This window comes from Haliotis asinina, chromosome 2, assembly GCF_037392515.1.
Source record: "Haliotis asinina isolate JCU_RB_2024 chromosome 2, JCU_Hal_asi_v2, whole genome shotgun sequence".
Classification (NCBI taxonomy): Eukaryota; Metazoa; Mollusca; class Gastropoda; order Lepetellida; family Haliotidae; genus Haliotis; species Haliotis asinina.
The window spans coordinates 69,367,640-69,390,378 of NC_090281.1; the positions used below are offsets into that span (position 1 = coordinate 69,367,640).

Sequence of the window (22,739 nt, forward strand, 5' to 3'; positions counted from 1 at the left end):
AACTAAGTTAATATCTGTTGACAACAATACGCTCTTTAACAAATATGCTGACTGGAAACTACATGACGTAACGCAGTGAAATGAGTGATCAGTAGAAAACTGGCAATGCAGGATATTAACCATCCCAAAACACACATGATAACCTATATGTGTTGGAAGTTGTACTATAATTAAAATATTATCCCATTGTTTTTTTTTCAGCACATGCACTTTCAGTTCAATATGCAGGGGCTATAAAACAAAAGGTATGTCAACAGAAGAGAAAGAAGTATTTGATTTATCATTTGTGCAGCAGGATAGTGATAGTGAGAGTGAGACTGAATTAGACAATGAGCCACCACCTGAATTAGATGATGATCTGGAGGATGAAAAGTGGGATCCAGATGAAATGGATTCAGAAGATCTTTTGTACTCCTGGGTATCAAGTGAGAACATATCTGCTGGGAGACCCATGCAACCGATGTTACGTCTGAACTTCACTGAAAGCCCAGGGAGCAGGGCAATAACAGTAGCTTGGAAATCAGTAGATTATTTTCTGGCATACTTCCCACCCAGTCTGTTCACAAGGATTGCAGAAGAGACAAACAGATATGCCTCTCAATTTGTAGCTATGAATCCTAAACTACCAATGTTTTCCCGCTTTCAGAAGTATGCCCCAACTAATGCTGAAGAACTCATGGTTTTTGTTGCTCTAGAGATGTCAATGGGCATGTGCGTTAAGGCAGATGTGTCCGAGTACTGGACCACCTCTGGTTTGAATGTCACACCAGTATATAAGAAGATGATGTCCAGAGATAGATTCACATGTCTGAGGTCCATGTTACATTTCAATGACAGTTCCATGTGTCCTGACCCAGGAAGTGCTGATTATGATCCCATATTTAATGTGCGTCCTCTCAGTGATGCCATGAAAGAACAGTGCCTTCAAAATTATGCACCTCATGAAAATCTGTGTGCTGGTAGATGGAAGACATCACAGAAGCTGCACGTCCCTTCAGCAACAACTAATTCTGAGGTGAAAATTTGGTGTCTGTGTGACAGCACGAATGGAATGTGTCTGAATTGGAAGATTCATTGTGGTGAAAAACCTTCTTCCAATGGACTTGGGATGGATGTATTGACAGAATTGTCTGCCCCTTACTTTAACACAAGCAGAGTTATCTATCATGACAAGTTCTTCACATCACCAACTCTTGCTTTATATTTGTCAAGGAAAGGACTTGGAAGTTGTGGGCCTGTTACATTAAAAAGAGATGACATTCCCAAGGCATTGCAGAAATCACCAGGGAAGGCAGATAGTGGATCTGTATTGTTCCACAAAGATGAACTCACAGGCTTGGTGATGTCTTCTTCAAGTTCTTTGAATGATCGAAGGAAAGTCAACTTTCTGTCTTCAGTCCATGGGAATGAGGTTTTTCATAAACGAGTTACAAGTAAGAAGAGTCCAAAAGGTTACAAAGATATTCAGAAACCAAAGATGGAAGCTGATGCAAATCAATTCATGGTCGGAGTCAATATCATGAGGACATTGACAACAAAGTATTTCTGCAAGAACAAAAGCAGAAGAACCTACTTGATCATCTATGACTTTCTCAAAGAAGTTGCAATGTACAATGCTTACATCCTTCAGAAGGAAACAGTGAAGAAGGCTAAAAGCTACAGGTTCTTCAGGGAAGATGTTGTGCAAGGACTGATTGAGATGTACCGAGACACCAACCAACCCTTTCCTTGGGTCCATAGCTATGACTCAACATTTGTGCCTGAGAGATTGAATGGGAGACATTTCATTGAGCAAATGCATGAATGGAAAACACCTAGGGATTGTGTTGTATGTTCAGACAGGAAGAGTCATCAGCGCCATCAGACTTCACTTGGTTGTCCGGACTGTGGTGTAGCTCTGTGTGTTGGTAAATGCTTCAAGAGGTACCACACCTGCTTTGATTACAAGCTTCAAAGTTAATGCTAACATAGGAGATGGCCTTTGTTTTTTCTGAACATTTTCACAAAGCATTCAGAGACAGGAGAAAACATAAATCTCTCCTCATGCGTTTCCTCCTGAGATACTTGCTGATCATGTGAACATGATGATATTTTCTAAAAGACCATTTGTAGCATAACAATTGCTCCTCTTCATTCTTTATATTTGTCTGTTGTCATACTTTTGTTTAATACACAGTGGAAGATTATGGGTGAATTGTTGAGATCCTCAGCTAGGGTAGAATTGTTTAGGCGCTGACCATAACATGGGTTGGGGTGGGTAGGAATGGTTGGAGTATGTTTTCAGTAACTGCTCCAAGAACCTTTCAGGCTCTGGTTACAGAGAAAGACAGCCTTGCGGTTATCTTGAAATTTAGTATTTTGGTCTTTTTAAGAATTTCTTTTCTTTAAAGATAAAGCTGTGAGATAGTCTCCTGAAATCCTTTTCACCTACCTTGGAGATTTTAACAGAGCTTAGCAATAATGAATTCTGGATTTTTAAGTGAACCATCATCTAAATGGCACCATTATCAAAAGAAAAGAGCAAAATGTTCTAATTTAGTAACATTCTTTTTAATTATATTTGACATCAGAGATTAAGTGTACCCTTCAATCACACTAATTGTGGTAACTGAGATACTTGCTTCATTTGATGTTATTATGTTGTGAGTTAAATCATAAATTATTCCACTTGGGGCTGTTCCATGACTTGTCAGTGGGATAAGGTATGGGTTGTTACAAGTTCCTTGTTCCTGTTCCTGTTCCTGTGTTACAGCCAGAATAAAACTCTGTTTGATGAATAAGTCATGTTATTTTTATTTTATCTGACCAGGAATGAAGGGGTACAAGGGAATATAAACTTTTGGCCTCTCTACCCTTCTGTCAAAACATAACCGATGGCATAGTTCCCAAATTTTCCGAGTGATTTTCTTTTTTCATTTAGTAATATGCCTTACAGTGTTCATTCATGCCCTCTGCTCTATGATGATTCTGAGTCCATGACATGGACACGTGCCCCCTACTTCATGTAACCATTTATCTGGATGTTTACCGGGCCCTGGCTTTAGGCAAGAGTCTAAACTGCCATAATCACTAAGTGTGGTTTGTGTCACCAAAATAAACGTTTGCACAATTACAGAATCCCTAAATCAGAAACACGATATGTAAACCACAAACAACTTTATTATAATCATAGTAGACAATACGCCTACTAAACTTCACCAGAAACATTAGGAAGGTGAGTGACCACCTCATGATTGCACCCCGTTTGCACACAAACTTTTATGTCAGTGTCGATTAGAAACAACTAGTGATTGATAAGGGAAACGACCCAGGCGCCGGTGAACGATGACTCCTAATAATCCAAGTCCGATTCATTTAGCCACCTCTCCGACAAGCCTCGGGGAAATACGTCACAATACTGCAGTATATATGTGATGGAGTGAGTGAGTTGGGTTTTATGCCACTTTTTGCAATATTCCAACAACAGGACAACGGCTGCCTTCAGAAATTCACAGGTGGGGAATGGAAACGTGACGAGCGAACGCTTTAACCACCGCGCACACATGTAAATGGAGCTATGCTCTAATCTCGTGTGTGAAAGAATACAGTCTCTGTATATGTAATAGCTACCCTACTACAACGAGATTCCCAGTTACGAGCGGCGATTAATCCTCTCTACTCAATACCATGGACATTTTGTAAGTGTGGTATACTGACAATAACCAACCTATCAACTTGTATGGGATAACGTCATCAGCATCGCTATGTATACATTTAAAGTAAATCGTTTATAGACTGTCTAGTTATTTCTTGTGTATCTACCTGAAAGCATGCTATTATTTTACGTATCCTAAATGGGAGTGAAATACTCCAATAACGAGTTGACATAGTTTGCTGAATAGAGGGATGGTTGGTTTAGTTGTAAAGACTGATTAACCAAATGATGCCTACTTATAGTAAGTCTATATTCATCTCTGTGCACTTAGTGGTATGCTAATGGACAGGCCCATCCATCATTTCATTATTCACAATACTAATGAGGCTATAGGCCAGTTGTATGTAATATACGGTGTTTTACAAATTCATTATATTGTGATATAATCCATTGCATGAAATGTGTACATGGATAAGGCTCTAATAGTATTTTTAGTCACATGTTTAGATACGGTATTTGTTACCACCTGGATTAGAAATATCCCTTTATGTATTTGATAATATTATCATAAATTGGACATAAAAGTAGGAAGTGATATTCTTCAATAAAACCATTATTTTAATATCTTCAAAGTCTACATTCCCTTAAATTACCTTCATATCTTCCCGTTTCAATGAGAATCTCATTTGAATTACAACAAAATCAAGAAGGACGACACTTAAGCCACATTCAAGAGATAGTGTTCTACGGAAAAGCTGAGGTAAGTTTTTGTTCCTTATTGTTATATAAACCAGCGTAATAGACAGTTAAAGGAAAGTTTACTTGTAAAACTTGTATGATATACCATCGCAGTAATGAGAAGTGCCCAAGAGAGAGATCCTGACCCATGCACAAGCCGTTTATACACCCTGTATATTTTGTAAACATACATAGGTTAAGGAGAGCAACGAAAATCAAATCCATTTTAGTATCCCGTATTGACAGACATGGGCTATACTGGGGCGTATTTTCACCGAAAATGACTTGTACAGCTTGACATGTACATTGTCGATCTGATATAAACTTACTCATTGACCTTTGCTATGACAAATCTCTCATCAATACCTTCGAAAAGACGCCACACCTTCGCGTAACGTTTCACGTCATCATCTGGAAGACTAAGGTTGATGAGCAGCCAGGTTGGAACTTTCGAGGTATTAATTCACTGATCCCAGCGACGAGAAGAGCTTTAAAATGTCGTTTAAATAAGTATATACAAGTGTGTTGAAGGATAAGCAACAGCATGTACTTACATAAGACACTTGTCCTTGCTTCCATCACTTGAGGTGTTTCCGTCATGTGTTCAACCCCTCACCAAATCTGACCTGCGTACGGATGTTGAATCTGGACACCTGGATCACCTCACACATGTATCCGATCCATTCACTTCCTTGTATCCTACATCACACTACAAACGCGTACAGGTACACGACGTGAACCTTTCTAACGTTATTATGAGATATGCACTCCAAAATGCCATATCACATGAGTAGATTGGAACACAGTTCTGGTGCCAAGTTTGCCCGTGGTGAAGATTAAGGTTAATATCCTAGACAAAGATGAGATAAATATACCTGATTATCTACGGTTCACCTGTGGCTGGACCATGTAGCCAGATATGGATCGCTAGTGTAAAGTGTGTCCTGAAGGTCATTATAGATTGATGATGTGGGAACTCTTGCAATGCGTGGTTTGTGACTGTTACCTAGGAAACCATTTCTTGACAATTACCTGGCCACTAGTCCTGCCAGCGCAGTCGATGATTATCGACACATCTCGTTACAGGTATATCTGAAGCATTAGTTACGCTAAATCGGGTTCAAAGTCTGTTACCGAAAGTGATGACAAAATCTAAGCTGAAGCAAATTACTCACCCGGGACTGGTCACCACGTGAACGAATATTTTTCGACTCTCTCTCTTAACATCAGTAATTCCTTGTTTCTGTGAATGCCACACGTTATGTTTTTCAGTTTACTCATCTTTTGTTCTCTTTCCGACAACACCATAAGTTTTAACGTATATCTGAACTCAACCAAAAAAGTACTGGAATTTGTACTTCACTAAAAAAGTGTAATCTGAAATATAACATATGCTACGGTTCATAAATTAATACGCGCGCGCGTGCGTGCGTGCGTGTGTGTTCAGACATAAGATAAGATAAGGTGTAACTTTATTATCTCGGAAGATATTGTTTTTGCATCAAAAAACGGCCCGAAAATGAATATATTCAAGATTCACAAAACATATATACAATGCTTAAAAGCCCAGACTGAACGCTGACGAGAATTAATACAAGGGTATGGGGGCTAAATTAGTCGTTGTCGCTTGCATGATGACTATTCCAAAACAACTGATGAATTAATAATACGTATACCACATGGTATGAAAGACGTCACCTGTTTTAAGTGAAGGTATTCGAAAGCGGCGTCCATATGGACGTAGTTCAAAGTGGTGAGATAAAATTTGGGTACTGTCAGTTCTAATTCTAGTTGCCCTCTTGACTATCTGGCGCTAATGAATACAGGGAATATACTCGACACTCCAGTACTTTGGCTGGCAGAATTAACAATTTTGGAAAGTTTGTTTTGTTGCAAGCAGACAGACCCTCATAACAACTTGAAAAAGAGACAGGTCACCACACTTTATATAAAGGTTTGATAGGAAACGGTCATTATCGATGTGTTTAAGGGACGAAGACAATGAAGTCAATGTTGGGCCTTTTGTTCATAAATATGATCGATGTGTTTTGAAAACGAAAGTTTTGCATCTAACATAATACCGAGATATTTGTAATGGTCCATCCTTTCAATTTCTGCCTTATCAATTTTAAGAGGATGTGCAGGTTCCTTTCTTCTCCGAAAATAAGCCACCATTTCTTTAGTCTTCTATACATTCAGAAAAGAAACTTGTCTTTACACAAGACAGGAAATTTTCAACGCCTTGACTATAATTATGTTCAGAGTCAGCCAGTACGAGACATAGAAATATGTTCACAGGTACACAGCTTCAGGCATGCTCTAGAACGATCGTTAGAGTTAGCATGTCAAACATTTTGGTTCACTGAAACTCGGAAATATATGTTATGTTGTTGCATATAGCTTTAACAGTCTTAGTTGAGAGACTTATAGCAGGAAGATTATATAGAAATCTAGATTATCCCTGCTTATAGCCACAAGAGTTTTCTACCAGTAGGTCACGGAATGGGGATACGTGTTTCCTATTCCATATAGATTGTATTTATGAGATGAAACGCGTGAGACATACTATACTTATAACGCTCTTCCAAATTAAGTCAAGCTTGATACCGATATATTCACTGCTGTAACTTAATCATCCTCGATATCTCCAGAGTATACGTTCCGGTAAGTCGCCACTATACCCAGGATGCATCTACGGCTAAGCCTGATAAATGTATTACCTCCCTTGGGTGGCTTTTATCCAATCAGGTGTGTACGTTGGGAAGCTGAGCGAACCAATCACAACACACTTTCGCTTTTTAAATTATCTAACCGATTAAACTTGGCAACACGAACCATGCACAAATTCTCTGAATGAGGCAGAAGGAGTTCTTGCATATATATATATTTTTTTATTTTTAGGACCTATCAATGTGTCTGTATGATGTCTCCTAAATCTGAGTCGCACTGCGACCAAACCTTCGCAGTTGCAACCGCTATCATTATTGACACTTTCAATTAAGGATTGACTGTGTATTTCTTTTGTTGCATTGAAGTATGAAACTAAAAACAATGTGCAAACTGTATAAATCCGCGTAGCGGATTCTTACAAAAGTAAGTTGAGTTGTTTGTTTATGTTAATCACAATGTATCACTTCAATGTTTACCCAAAGTTCATTAGGGTACCCGAGTGCAAGGGAATTCCCTCGCTGTGTAAAAGTATTCCCCGACATTCCTAAGGTCTGAAAGTAGTCCGGTTGCGGTGGGCGTGGCTTATTTTTTTCAGATTCATTGGGAAATGAACTCAAAAGAAATGTTCCCAGTTAACCAATCAGATTGCCAGAATTTTAATGAACACAATAAAAATTTAATTATGTTCAGTTGTAACGGTGGCTTAGCTGATTGACTGATTGTGAGAATGCGAGTCAGCAAAGGGAGGTAATAAAAATTTCGGACCGTAGATCCAGGGTATAGTGGAGACTTATCGGAACGTATACCCTGGAGATGTCGAGGATGTAACTTAATAGATCCACCGCTTAAGCTGGCATGATCCGGCTTTAACTAGATCGAGGCGACTAACGAGATTGTTGCTGGTCCAGCTTGTGGGCAGGCTTCTGAATGATGTCCCACTGATTCAATTTTGACATCTGGTGTATATGTACTGGACTGGTTCATCTGATCTGCGAGCCTGCGAGAGAGAAGACCCATCACCGCCTATATCATCTGCATCATAAATACTGCCATTAAGTGTGACATGCGGAGTTGGAGCGGTAACTGTGAGATGGACGAGGTCCAATTTTACACCTTTTTGACGTCAATGTTCTTTGTGAAGTTGTTTCACCAAGGTTACACTTGAGACACCAGGACGGCTTTCAAAATTCCTTTTGGTAGACACATGAAGGACAGTTCCAGATTTAACACAGCAATGCGATGTGGAACCCAATTTTGACCGGTACCATGCATTTAGTCCTGTATTGTTTTTGGTGAAGAAGCGTCAAGTACTATTAGTGAAGCAGGATACACGCGCATATTCGCGAACACCTGCTGTCCACACTATTTCATAGTGTTTCACAAACACATGCTCATGATAAGGTCAGAATCGTAAATTGGCACTTCTTTCAGCAGCGATTTCTAAAGGATGTGTAGTTTTGTGGCATATGTTTCTGTTATATCAGCTAGGGTATATGAGGTTTATGAGGGTGGAAAGCCGAAGTAAAGCCGATCCTTTAGTACCATGTAGTGAAACCCACAACCATGGCTATGGTGCTGACAAACGTGATAAATGAATTATTACATTAATTATTATACCTGTCTGGCCACAGTGTGAAGAATTTTTAGACGATTTGTATCAGGGTAAGGTTATGTTTTTTGTTTTCCTATTCTGTTTCCTTTTTTTTATTAGCAGAAATATCCACATGAAGCCGAAGAAAATTGTATTAACCATGGATTAAAATAAGGCGTTGTAAGAATTTCGAAGGTTCAAAGATATTGGGAAGAATCTTCTTTGACTGTCCAAAAGTGTGGGTCTTTATCTGAGTTGATGGTCAAAAGACATGGAGCTTCATAAAGGATTTGACTTCCCACAGCTGCCGCACACTCATAATGGTTAATGCCCAGCTCAAGTACACTGACATCACTGACTCGTGAAGGTCCGGGTTAAAGCAGGTCTTCAGCAACCTATATTTGTTGTAAGATGAGACTGATTTGGTTGTGTGGAGATTTGTTGTTACTCAGCATTATGACAGTTGCCCAGTGGGGTAATGGTAGGGTAAAAGTATTCCCCGACATTCCTAAGGTCTGAAAGTAGTCCGGTTGCGGTGGGCGTGGCTTATTTTTTTTTCAGATTCATTGGGAAATGAACTCAAAAGAAATGTTCCCAGTTAACCAATCAGATTGCCAGAATTTTAATGAACACAATAAAAATTTAATTATGTTCAGTTGTAACGGTGGCTTAGCTGATTGACTGATTGTGAGAATGCGAGTCAGCAAAGGGAAGTAATAAAAATTTCGGACCGTAGATCCAGGGTATAGTGGAGACTTATCGGAACGTATACCCTGGAGATGTCGAGGATGTAACTTAATAGATCCACCGCTTAAGCTGGCATGATCCGGCTTTAACTAGATCGAGGCGACTAACGAGATTGTTGCTGGTCCAGCTTGTGGGCAGGCTTCTGAATGATGTCCCACTGATTCAATTTTGACATCTGGTGTATATGTACTGGACTGGTTCATCTGATCTGCGAGCCTGCGAGAGAGAAGACCCATCACCGCCTATATCATCTGCATCATAAATACTGCCATTAAGTGTGACATGCGGAGTTGGAGCGGTAACTGTGAGATGGACGAGGTCTAATTTTACACCTTTTTGACGTCAATGTTCTTTGTGAAGTTGTTTCACCAAGGTTACACTTGAGACACCAGGACGGCTTTCAAAATTCCTTTTGGTAGACACATGAAGGACAGTTCCAGATTTAACACAGCAATGCGATGTGGAACCCAATTTTAACCGGTACCATGCATTTAGTCCTGTATTGTTTTTGGTGAAGAAGCGTCAAGTACTACTAGTGAAGCAGGATACACGCACATATTCGCGAACACCTGCTGTCCACACTATTTCATAGTGTTTCACAAACACATGCTCATGATAAGGTCAGAATCGTAAATTGGCACTTCTTTCAGCAGCGATTTCTTAAGGATGTGTAGTTTTGTGGCATATGTTTCTGTTATATCAGCTAGGGTATATGAGGTTTATGAGGGTGGAAAGCCGAAGTAAAACCGATCCTTTAGTACCATGTAGTGAAACTGACATCACTGACTCGTAAAGGTCCGGGTTAAAGCAGGTCTTCAGCAACCTATATTTGTTGTAAGATGAGACTGATTTGGTTGTGTGGAGATTTGTTGTTACTCAGCATTATGACAGTTGCCCAGTGGGGTAATGGTAGGGGGGGAATTGACTTGGTTAATGACCCGATGGGGAAATGACTGGATCACATCCCAAGACACCTAGTCTAACCAACCTAGGCAATGGATGAGACCTCTATCTCTGGACTGTGTCCCTGTGTTCTCAGCTCAGCTGACCTAAACACACATGACTACAGACACTGCAGGTAGGATTAACAAGGCAATCTAATTGAAAGAGATGTTGGCAGATTTTTCTGTTGCATGAGTTGCAAGCACATCTTTATAGAGGAAGATGACTGTATTAATAAGACAACAATATTTCAAAGTGTAGACAGTGTCATGGTTTTATTGTTAATTTTCAATACAATAAAATTGAAAACAGATGCAGGTTCCTTTTCAACCCCAGGAAATAGGGCCAAAAGGCAGCAAGGCACTGTTGTTCACAAGTGTTCACATTTTTCGATCACACAGGCTACAATACAATGGATGACACAACAATACAAGTGCAAAATATAATGCTATATACCCTGCTGCCATGGTAACACAGATATATTCAACAGGCAACAAAATGGCCTAAATAATACACATGTAAAAGTTTCCAACTGCAAGGTAATGAGTCATGATATTAACCTACGAGTTAAAAGTAAACAGGCATCAGCTTTGCTTCAGCCACAGAGACTTAATTATCTGTTTGGTTACTTGGTCATCCAGTATCACCATTTCCTTTATCCTTTATCGGTGTCTTCATCTGCAATACTATTGTAACCATGGAATAATTTCTTTGAATGCTCATGATTATATGGCAAAGATGAGGAGTCAAAAACATAAAGCCACAACCCAAAAATGAAAGAGTTAAATAGTATAATAATGGATAAGAGTGTACTACAACCAATGCTGCCTGTGAGGCACAAGATAGTTGTATCACCTTCTCATCCAACCAGGTACTCATGCATTGATGGGTGAAGAGAAGATGTTTGGAACAACTTCACAGATTTGTGACCTGCGCACAGGACCACACACCACAACACATAAAACATGCCACAATACAAGTGAATTGAATGTGTTACTCACAACCCCACCAGTCACATGCATACACCTGTACTAGGCAGCCCATGACAATACCTGTTTTTCCCAGATGTACACCTATATTCCCCTAATAGCCAGTCTGTGGCAGTTCCTGTTATTCCCAGGTGCACATCTATATTCCCATAATAGCCAGTCTGTGACAGTTCCTGTTATTACCAGATGGACATCAATATTCCCCTAATGGCCTGTCTCTGACAGTTCCTCTTATCACCAGGTGTACACCTATATTCCCCTGACAGACAGCCAGTGACAGTTCCTGTTAATGAAAGATGGCCAGCCTTTGACAGTTCCTGGTATTCACAGATGGCCAGTCTGTGACAGTTCCTGGTATTCACAGATGTACACCTATAATCCCCTCATGGCCATCCCTCATAAAGACATACCAGCCCCTTGTGCCACAATCTGTGTCTGTCACATCCTCCTGACCCTTCAGGTACTCCACACAAAAACATCTTGGCCCAGGTCCAAGGAAGGGAAGAACACCAAGGATCTTCCCATAACAATCATAGTGGAAGACATGCTCTCTGTAGAAACTCTGGTCCTCCTGCATGGTCAATGACACGAGAAATTCACCTGGAAACAAAAACATTCAAACATTGCTGTATGTAAAGTTAACAAGTCTATGTTTGTATATTTCAACAATGCTGTAGTCTGAAATTCGGAATTTTGAAATAAATGATATTGACCTCTCCTCTTGTAATGATTTACATTATAAATATTTTAAGACTGATATATGTACTGAGAGACACTCAAATGTACCTCCATAGCAAATATATATTAAGCTTAAAAAATAATGATTATATGACATTTTTAATACTGAAGAATGCAAGTATTAATTATCTTCATTTGTTGAACACCTTTATTCAAATATTGCAGGATCCTGTCCTGAAAGAGCGATATTTACCATGTCCACTTATGGAATAACATTCTACAGCAATTCCAGGAACCAAAATGTCCATGACAATCTCTACTGCATCATCTGTGACATCCACAAACATCAGAGTTGTACCAATGCTTAATGCGAGTCTGGTCTTCCCATCCATCTTTTTCTGCTCCAGAACCCTTGGCAATAATCCTTGCGGCAAGCTGATGTAGCGACTGTCCTCACCCACCTTCAGATTGCAACTGTAGATGAAACAAAACAAACATAGATGACTTCACATGAATGACTTTAAATGTTTGAGCAACCATAGTTACAGATTAAAAAGCTAAATAACAGAAATTTTGAAAAAAACAAAACAGTGCACACTTTTTCACGCGTTATTTATCAAGATAATACATGTCCCATATTTTCCTTGTTGTACAAAACAACCTCAATGTTAAGAATAACATTAGTCAATGTAGAGGTATTGCAGTTACTATTACCTTTGAACTGTTTTACACAATGGATTTCATAGACTGAGTTACCACGGTTACTCAAGAACAGTCCCTACCTGTCTTGTTGCTGGGTAACACTCAGGGTTTGAAGAGTCTCAGGGTGCAGGAAGTAGATTGCACTGTCTGTTACAGCCATGACTTTGTTTCCTCCAAAAAGAAGAGTTTTTATTTCAGGTAACTCTTCACTCAAAACCTCATCATCTGTTGTGATAGGATCACATCGGACTCTGGAACAATGATTATAATAAATGAAAGAAAGGACACACATTGTCTGTCATTTGGTTGTAAGAGGAAGTAAGGACCATTCATAACTGAAATTATGTCTAGTGGAATGATGATGATTTTAAGTGTGTGGAGGGTGGTGACCAGTTTTGATCTTGGGATGTAGGGGTTGTAATGAATTTTGTGATTGTCATTCACACTGTACAATGTATCACCCCCAATCAAATATAATGAATGGTCCCTTCCAATGTATATTCAAAAGAGCATTTGTATCAATAAAATACCATACAACTATGAGCAACAATGACATATTATAGCCAGCTCTGCCATGAGAAGCATCTTGGGCTTGAAAATGCTCCCTGACAGTTTCGTTTTTTTCAAGAAATTTCTCAGCAGTTCTGGATCAGCATGTCCGTCACCTGTTCCAGAGAATTTACAGGGATTCTGGATCAGCCTGTCCATAACGGACAGAGAGTTCCAGAGGCAGAGGTTCTGGATCAGAATGTACAGGACCAGAGTTTGTACTGGGGTTCTAAATGAGCCTAAACAGAACCTTTGCTTGAGTAAAGTAGGGTGAGATTCAGCAGTCCCATAAGGAGATCTAGGAACAGACACAAGATTGTCCACAGCAGGGACAATATATACACAAAGCAACTAGTACTATACCTGAGTCTGTCACCTCTGAGGCCATACAGCTTCTTCCCAAGAACATATGGCTCCACCATTGGATTTTCTAAGAATGTCTTCAGTAACTGTCCTTTCTTGCCAAATACAAACTGACATCTGAAACACACACCACATTACAATGTAACAAATAGAGGATACTGACCTTCCGTGTAATACCATTTTTATGAAACGAGTTTATGATCAGGCATCGAACAAGCAAAAGCGAGTTTGAAACTAAATCTTTAACAAGTTCAATAAAAATGGTATTTCACGTTTAGTATTCTGTTTATTACTTGCCAACATAAATTGACAGAAACTACCTACAGAGTGAGGACTCTCATATTTCCGCGAGTCAAGCAAGGTCTAGTCAAATTGAGACAGCGACAACAGCATTGTGATGTCACAACTTTGAACCATTTTGACGTCATACGTCAAGTGGTAATATCTTCAGCTGGCAACTAATAAAGTGCTGAGTGGAACCACAGGTCTTCAGAATGATAGCTCTGCAGCTTTTCTGAAAAAAAAAAATATCTCATGCTTGAGAGAAGACAGTCTAAGTAAACTTATCCTTAGTAGTTTTCTTTACACTCCACTGCTGAGTGTAACAAAACCTTATGGGAGATCACATCAGGTAACCTTTGAGATTGACCAATCAGAACACAGCTTACCAAATCGTGAAAGTGTACATTCGCGCATACCTTTTGAACTTTATATCTCGAAAAGGTTCATACCCAAACGATTCCGAATGCTGTTTATGCTGTCTAACTAAACTTATCCTCAGTACTTTTTGCTACACTCCATTGCTGAGTCTAACAAAACCTTTTGGGAGGTCGCGTCAGGTAACCTTTGAGATTGACCAATCAGAACACAGCTTACCAAATTGCGAAAGTGGACATTCGCACATACATTTTGAACTTTTTATCTCGAAAAGGTTCATACCCGAACGATTCCGAATGCTGTTTATGCACACGCATACATACAACCATGACAACGGTGAGTAAATAGCCGCTGAAAATGGTGTTTTTGGCAATATTAGGATGTCATCTTGCAGGAACATTAGCTAATGGTAACCATGTCAACAGAAACCCCCAACCTTATATAGCTCATCAACATATGTCAACTTATTCCTTATTACATCAAACTGCACCCTGTACATGACTATGAATATCATCTATATTGTAACCTTGTGTAGATCAATGCTCATGCTGTTGATCATTGTCTGGTCCAGGCTTGATTATTTACAGACCGCTGCCATATAACTGGAATATTGTTTAGTGTGGCGTAAAACTAAACTAAACTCACTCGCTCACATGAATATGAATATCACTATTTTGTAACCCTGGTCTACTGAAAGAGGAAAACGTAAGTAAGATCAAGGTATGCTTGCTGTTTAAGCTGCACTCAATTGTACTGAAGCTGTATGACGTGGGGTGCATAGCATTCACCAGCAAAACAGAACACCATGCTATCTTACTGCTACAATGACTGGGGGTGGATATTGCTGAGAATTTCATATTGAAGTATATTGCAATCTGAAAGCATATATTACAATACATATAGCAATATACTGCAAAAAAAAAAATTTTTTCACAAAAAAAACCACTCATATTCAATGTTAATGCTTGATTTAAAGAGCAAAAATGTGACAAAATCACTATGCTTGATTAAGCCTTAACAAAAAAAAATGAAGGAAGCAAGGAAAAGAACAAGTTGACATCAATACAATGGTTACTAGTTTCTCCACTCTCAAAAAAGCCCCCGGATGTTAGACAGCAGATAAACCTGGTCAGGACATATGAGCAATCACTGGTCATTAATGAGTAAATATTTATAACATCCAGATTCTTGCAAAAAACTTGAACAAATATTAAGATCACAACTTCAAACCAGCTTAACTTGATTTCCGGGTGAAAAACGGAAATATTCGAAGATTTCCAAGGTGTTACGTGTAAGTTTTTTTAATGCATATTGAAAAAAGAGTTTTTGATCAGGGTATCACAATACGTATCAATTTCATGTCTGAACCGGTAAATACCAATGAACCGGTTATATTGTGCAGCACTAACAACGACATGTAAAAAAAACCCAAGCCTGCTCCCCAATATTAGACAGGTTGCTTGGAGCCTATATTATAAAAATACACCTGTGACCCATGTAGGTTGTTGAGGACCTACCCTTACCCAGAATGCAGGTCTTTGACAAGCATAGAAAGAAATACACAAATTCCACACATACCTTTGGCGGTCCTTGTTCACCCCATGGTGCCACATGATGTCTCCTTGAGGACAGTTCTGGGTCCTGCCAGTCCTCAACTGGACATTGGACAGACTGGGGTCCTCTGTGTCATTATATATCTCATATGAGTAATCCATTCTCACTACTGGATCCAGGAAGCCGGCCTTGCTGGTACAGTCTACAAACTGTCACAGACATACATCTTATGTTAAGGGTTCAGTGGTTTGTTTCAGATTGGACACAAAACCCAGCTATAATATCAAGCGGGCTGAGGATATTTGTGACAGAATGGGGAATCAGTACACTGAAGATTTCATTTTCTGCGAAAATTGCCAGAAAGGTAGTACCAAAGCACAATTTCAGTTAAAATGAACTAAAAGGGACTGCTAATTTTCTGTAGTTCATTAAATGCACTTTAAGTAATATATTATACAGCAAACATCAAGAATACAAGAAACAGCAGTGCATAATATCAATCGTTTCACATGTTCATAATAAACACAGGTCACTGTATCAACATTCTGATAAACTGCAATACTTGGCCTTTGATATACTATACATAAGGATGTGTATTCAGATATTCTTTTCTGTTTCACACAAGAAGAAAATACATATCTCTTCTGCTTTGTGAGCAGAGTGCTGCTCATAAATGTTTTTCAGCTGAGAATTTTACAAGCATTGACAGTACTGCCAAATGAACCTGCACCAAAATGTTGTTTTCTTGAAATAAAAGGTGTCTTGTTTTGTTTAACAAGATTACAAGGTTACATATAATCCAACTCATTCAGTCTTTTCCACATTTCCTGTAACATTCAACCACTTTTTCTGCATAATTCTGCTACAAAATGCTATTTCTCCAAGGGTCAGCATATATATTGACAAACTTTATGCTTAACAATTTCTTTTACTTCATGACAGTGACATTTCGATACAGTTCTCATACCACTGTCAAGCAGGAATGACACTCAAAGAAAGGATCAGCACAAAGTTTTACATGTAGTGAATAAGTTGGGTTGTACGTTGCTTTTACCAATATTCCAGTAACACCACAGCCAGGGAAACCACAATTGTGCTTCACACTTTGCACTTGTGTGGGGAATATAACCCATGCTTTCAGGATGATGAGCGAATGCTTTAACCACTAGTCTACCCCACCACATCAGTTTGATATGCACTAATGTCTTAATGAGCGTGTAGCCATACATACCACTTGGACCCTCTTCATTGCGTGACTATCATACACTGACAGGTAGAGTGTATCCTTGTAGGCGAAACACTCCTCCACCCAGACGCTAAAATCTGGTGGCATGTAGCAGTAGTTGTTCTTTTTCTTTTTAGTCTCTGTTTGTTTCTTTGCTCTTGCAACTTTTGATTTTTTGCCTGATATTTCACTGAATTTGACAACATCCTCCCATTTTTTGTCCTTTACAGCCTCCACTACCTAAATAAAGTGAAAAATGGAACATTTTATGTAACTTGTATGCTTCTCTCAAGGGTAATACAATCTGATGTATGCCTCTTGGTAGCAGTGTCACCCACGCTGTTAGGTGAGGGATAACACTGATTCAAAAAGGGGTCACAGGGAAACTTGTTAAAGCATCATCGACCAATGAAATTCAGGTATTTTGTGAACAGGTAAGTTAAATAACTGCCTACTACAAACACACTATTTAAGTGTGTGTTCTTGTTCATATTGATTACATCCTAAGATTCAGGAGACAAAAGCTTCACTAAAGAAATGTATCTGAATGTTTCTGTACTAACTGATTTCATAACGGTAAACACAGAAATGGTTGCTATTCATAAATTTTATATTTGTTAATAAATTCAGTGAGAATATTAAGAAATGTTAAATCTGAAATGTATGTTTAATTTTTATTGCATCATTCCTGTGAATATCCAGTGGGTCAGACAGACATCTGAAGATTACAGGACCCAGTGTCCAGTTACTTTGAAACATCATTCATGAACAATGCACAGGTCTGATTCAAGTTCAGCTACATCAACAAATCATAAAAGAAGCAAACAAATAGAAGAACACAAAAAATTAATCCCACTTCTCGGTTACAAATACATCTTACTGGGTGGAAAATTCATGATGAGTTTTGCCCATCAGTGGTTCAGTGGTTCTGAGGAGAAGCTGTCTACTTATGTTCAAACTTACAACACATACTTTTCTGGCTGGCCATGACATATGCACTTGGTTTGTAATGATTCGGTTTGATTAATCAAAAGTTGAATCTGATATCTTAGTTTTGGTTTTCAATAACCATTATCACTACATTGTATTTCAATTCGGTATTTGAATACATATTTGAATTATTTCCACAAAGCCAGAAAATATCTTTTACTACAAATCCAAATAAAATCAGGTGAAATGTGATTGGTTGATGCTGGGATAAAAAACAATGACTCTGGGAGTCAAATGAAATCTGATAGTTTTACTTGTTTGGAGAATTGAATTGAACATGATTGAATCGAGGATCAAATATCAAAAACTTAATCAAACAGAGGTCTGGGGAATCATTGCAGCCCTAATACCCACACCTGAATCTCAGTCAGACTGTCACAGGTAACCAGTTCACAAGTTCAAGGTCAGATAAAAATCTGTATTCATTATGTAAAGAGAGTCTTATTTGGGGTACATATGTGTATTTTCTGCAGCTGAAAACATCTAGTGATTAGGGTAAGGTTTGTACCTAGATGTGCTTATGAGCATTCAGTGTTCTATACCCTAAACCTTCTTGTCACTAAAGGTAGGTACATAACACCAAAATCTGACCAAACCCTGGAAGGCAGTAAGCAAAATGTTATCATGCTGGCTCCCAAGTCTACCCTCCTCTGTAACAGCAGAAGAATTGGGAACCCTTATGGATCCCTTTTCTTTGTTTAACATAGACCTTGAATCCCCTGTCATCAACCAGTGGGTACTTGAAGGAGTGGTCTCCATGTGGAGGGCTGGGAAAGGGTAAGAAGCTAGGAACTGTCACCTAGAAAGCATGACTGATATTTTATGATCATTAAGAAGGTGAATACTGACCCAGACTTTGTAAAACACGGTCAATGACACTGCCTTCTGCCACAGGCAAAATCAACAACTAGAGAGAGTCCATCAGAGTGGCAAAAGACCTGAGCAGACAATCAATCAAGAATCAACAATTCCCAAAGAATGATTGTTCACCTAAAAATATGTCACCATTCAGCTAACAATCTCTGCAGTTGATGGTGCTTCTCATCCACACATCCACATCAACACCAAGGAAAACCCAGTACAGAGAGCATGAATACTGAAGCACTGAAGACCCAACCAAAGCAAAGGTCTTTCTACCAATGAATCTTTACCATCCAAACTGTCAACGCATCATTACTCATCTGTAATTCCTTGTGGGAACAATCCAGAATATTGTTTAACTTTTATAAATCATTTGAAGTAGCACTACCATATGTCTGTCATTCACTATGACATGTGGTTTCTGAGTATTATGAAGAATTCAACAATTGGTTTATCTCAATACTTAAGGACTTCATATATTTTCCTACACTGAACTTCTGAACTGGTGCCATAAAACACTTCAATAATTTCCAAAAGACACTATAGACCTGGCCATATGCCGAGTGTGGCACAACAATCAAGAACAATGACTTACATATGTTGCTAAACAGATGTCCTTTGCGAAGCAGTAATCCAGAGACATCCTCATACCTTCCTTCCAGCTGTCACCACCTCTATGGCTGGTGGAGGTTGCAATGTGATGTAGTACAAACTGAAAGAGACAATGACAGTATTTGTAAAACAGTGACATACACTCTAACTCACAGAGTTTGTGACATCAAACGAGACATTTACCTAATGTAAATACTGTCAGCTTTTCTATTCAAAAACAGTTTGACCAAATCCTCACAACAAAATATGATGCAACAAACATTAAACAAATATCTAAATTTTTAAAATGTTTTTAAATCCACAAGAATCACTAATCTATAACTTTCTTGTAACGCAAATCAGTTAAATTTACTTTATATATAGAAAGTTACAACTCATAAACTTATGAGCCTACAAAGGTTGATAATTCCATATGATTTCTAACAAGTGTCGACACATATACAAAGGGAACCAACTCCCAAATAGAGTATGAGCCAAGATTAAAGCGTTCGATGCTCCTTCCAGCACTCAAACTAATATGATGTCTATTCTATTGACTCAATAATTATCTGGACAATCACCCTATTTTACCACTTTTCTGATGTGAAATCTGCGATGCCTTGTTGTATGAATGTGTTAATTTACTTTACACAATTGCAGATTTTGCAATTAATAGCACTTCTGTCCAGCATATTTAGACACTACAGCTAATGATTGTTCAGGAATATAGACAGGTTCTACATTAGCCTGCAGTGAATGATCTTAGCCTTCATTTGTGTAAGTGAACTGTCAATGCAACCAAAATGTAACATATTGGTCAAAAACAATATAAGTATTAGCAACAGATGACAGAGAACACTCAGAAATGTCCAGGGTCTGTTTCACTCCTTTCCATCCCTAAGATAGGAAATGCAAAAATCAACCTCTATTAAACTCATTTTAAATTCATTTTCACCAGGGCACAGACAACTATTTCCAACAGCTTTTGCTGCAACAAACAGTACCAGTAGAAAGGTTTATGACTCATGTCCCAAATCTTGTTCACTGTTCTGAACTGGGCAAAGAATCACTAATAGTGTAACAGTGTGTTAAAAAATGTCATTTTAATATGTTAAACTCTATTATTTTAAACTTAGGTATAAACCAACTTTATCATTTCTAAAGAGGTCTGTGTTAACACTAACATTTGCACTGATTCATTAACTCATTGGTAAGCTAGTTGCAGCAGGTAGCTTGGGGTCTATTGTTAAAGGGGCACTGATGCAGAGCAATTTCTGTGGACTGGTGTACATGTAAACTTTGTTTGTTGTTTTGATGTATGTGTATCATACATGTTTAATTTCTATATGCACACTCCTGTGTGTGTATTAGAGTCATTAAGTCAACTATTTACGTGAACGCTGATGCTATTCATGAAGTATATCTATACATATACAAGTAGCATACTTAGGCAGTATTTGGTTTATTTAGGTTCACTGAGATACATTATTAAGCTGTTGGCCTAGTCTGCCTTCATCCCTGAGACAAGGTGAGTTATTGTTTTTAGATTGCGATTATATATATTTGTAACTATAATTATCATTTATGTGAGTAAAAAGTACCTTTCTTAAATCTGCTTTATTGGCAGTTATTAGACATATAAATAGTACAGTGTTCATCATACTGAATGCATAACATGACATGTATTGCATATATGAAAAACATGTATTTATTTATGTATATTCTATCATTCAGAGCCTTTTTGTTAGTTCATTACCTGGACTGACGGCCAACTGCGCATCTCGCTATCCCAAACACCAGCTCTGGAATAAATCCCTGGAAACCCCCTACAAGTGTTCGCCTTTTCATACTATTGAGGAACACTGTTACAATAGTACCCAGAGTCCCAAATCTTGTTCACTGTTCAGAACTGGGCAAAGAATCAGTAATAGTACCCAGATGAGTAGTATAAACAATGGGGTTTCTAAATTGTCCCAAATATAAGCCTTATACTTATCAATAACATAGATCTAGACCCCCATTTCAAAACACCAAAACCAAAATGACACAACCCGTCTCCCATTCACACAAGCTCACCGTGGAGGGGAAACAAACCCTGTGAGCTTGTATTCCCTTTACTACACACATGTCTTATGTGAAAGGGTGAAGGGTTTGTCATTTTGGCTTTGGTGTTTTGAAATGGGGTCTAGATTTATGTTATTGATAAGTATAAGGCTTATATTTAAGATGATTTAGAAACCCCATTGTTTATACTACTAGATGTCAGTGTCAGAATGATTGGTTTTATGAACATGGAAACTGGAACAGTTGAGGAAATGTTTGATCTCACCTCCCTGTACACTTCCTTGACAAATGGAATCAGGTTCAGCTTTGCTCTTGGACCTCCAGCAGCCTTCCAAAATAATGTAATTTTCCTGCTCTTCTGAACACTGAGATCATTTTGATCAATCAAAAATCCATCTGGACTCAAAAGGTGGACTACAGTCTCGGTTGCATCATCACGATACACCTCGGCCAGTGTAGGTACTATGTGATGTCCTGCAAGAAGCCATAAATAACATAAGTAATATCAACTATGAACTAATCAATTATCTAATCTAATTAACTGATTGACATCTATCCCATTTGAAATGAATTTATCACCTATTTCAACAATGTTTGTAAATCAGCAGGAAACATTACCAGTATCATTCTATGACAGTGTTTCCATGTACATGATGTATTAGATTACAAGCAGGACACAAAATGTCAACTATGAGTGAGTGAGCGGGTGAACATTGCTTACAGAGCATATCAGCACATTTGCCATACAATTATCTGGCTGTTCCATAAAAAAATACAATCTTTCAGTTATTCATCAAGGTATATATTTTTTTCAACTGTTCCATAAAAAAAAATAAAATTTCTTCTGCAAAAACATATGAATCAATAATGATGACATGCCATGTTATCAGTAAAAGATACATGTCCGTACATACACAAAAGTTCAACTTTCTCAGGTAATTACCGGTAAACAATTCTGAGACGGTATTTACATAGCATTTGGAGAGAACTTATAATGGAATGGCTATTATTACATTAATTTCATGCATATGTTCTTAAAACAATTCCATGAAATTCATTATAAAAACTAATTTAAAACCTGGTCCAACTGTACAGTTAAGAGCTTACATTTAATAAAATGTTGAAACACATGTGTCAAGTTCCACTACTAACTACACAAAAATATATGTTTCAAAACATTTTGAAAGAAAATGG

At 38.3% G+C, this 22,739-nt stretch overlaps 2 protein-coding genes across 3 annotated transcripts in view; one reads left to right on the forward strand and one right to left on the reverse strand.

Moving 5' to 3' along the window:
- The first annotated feature begins 247 nt into the window (after nucleotides 1-247).
- On the forward strand, nucleotides 248-1,960 carry LOC137272824 (piggyBac transposable element-derived protein 4-like). The gene has a single exon (XM_067805230.1). It carries the CDS (start codon nucleotides 248-250, stop codon nucleotides 1,958-1,960), a length of 1,713 nt encoding a protein of 570 aa, XP_067661331.1.
- An 8,610-nt stretch (nucleotides 1,961-10,570) lies between these two features.
- Nucleotides 10,571-22,739, reverse strand: part of LOC137274211 (uncharacterized) — a 31,603-nt gene continuing 19,434 nt past the window's right edge. For both annotated transcript variants that reach the window (XM_067807271.1, XM_067807272.1), the window contains 8 exons: nucleotides 21,811-22,019; nucleotides 19,486-19,602; nucleotides 17,046-17,279; nucleotides 15,839-16,023; nucleotides 13,604-13,720; nucleotides 12,772-12,942; nucleotides 12,243-12,463; nucleotides 10,571-11,911 (listed from right to left, as the gene is read on the reverse strand). In XM_067807271.1, the coding sequence (XP_067663372.1) occupies nucleotides 11,670-11,911; nucleotides 12,243-12,463; nucleotides 12,772-12,942; nucleotides 13,604-13,720; nucleotides 15,839-16,023; nucleotides 17,046-17,279; nucleotides 19,486-19,602; nucleotides 21,811-22,019 (1,496 nt within the window). In that variant the 3' untranslated portion in view covers nucleotides 10,571-11,669. The remainder of the gene's footprint in view (nucleotides 11,912-12,242; nucleotides 12,464-12,771; nucleotides 12,943-13,603; nucleotides 13,721-15,838; nucleotides 16,024-17,045; nucleotides 17,280-19,485; nucleotides 19,603-21,810; nucleotides 22,020-22,739) is intronic.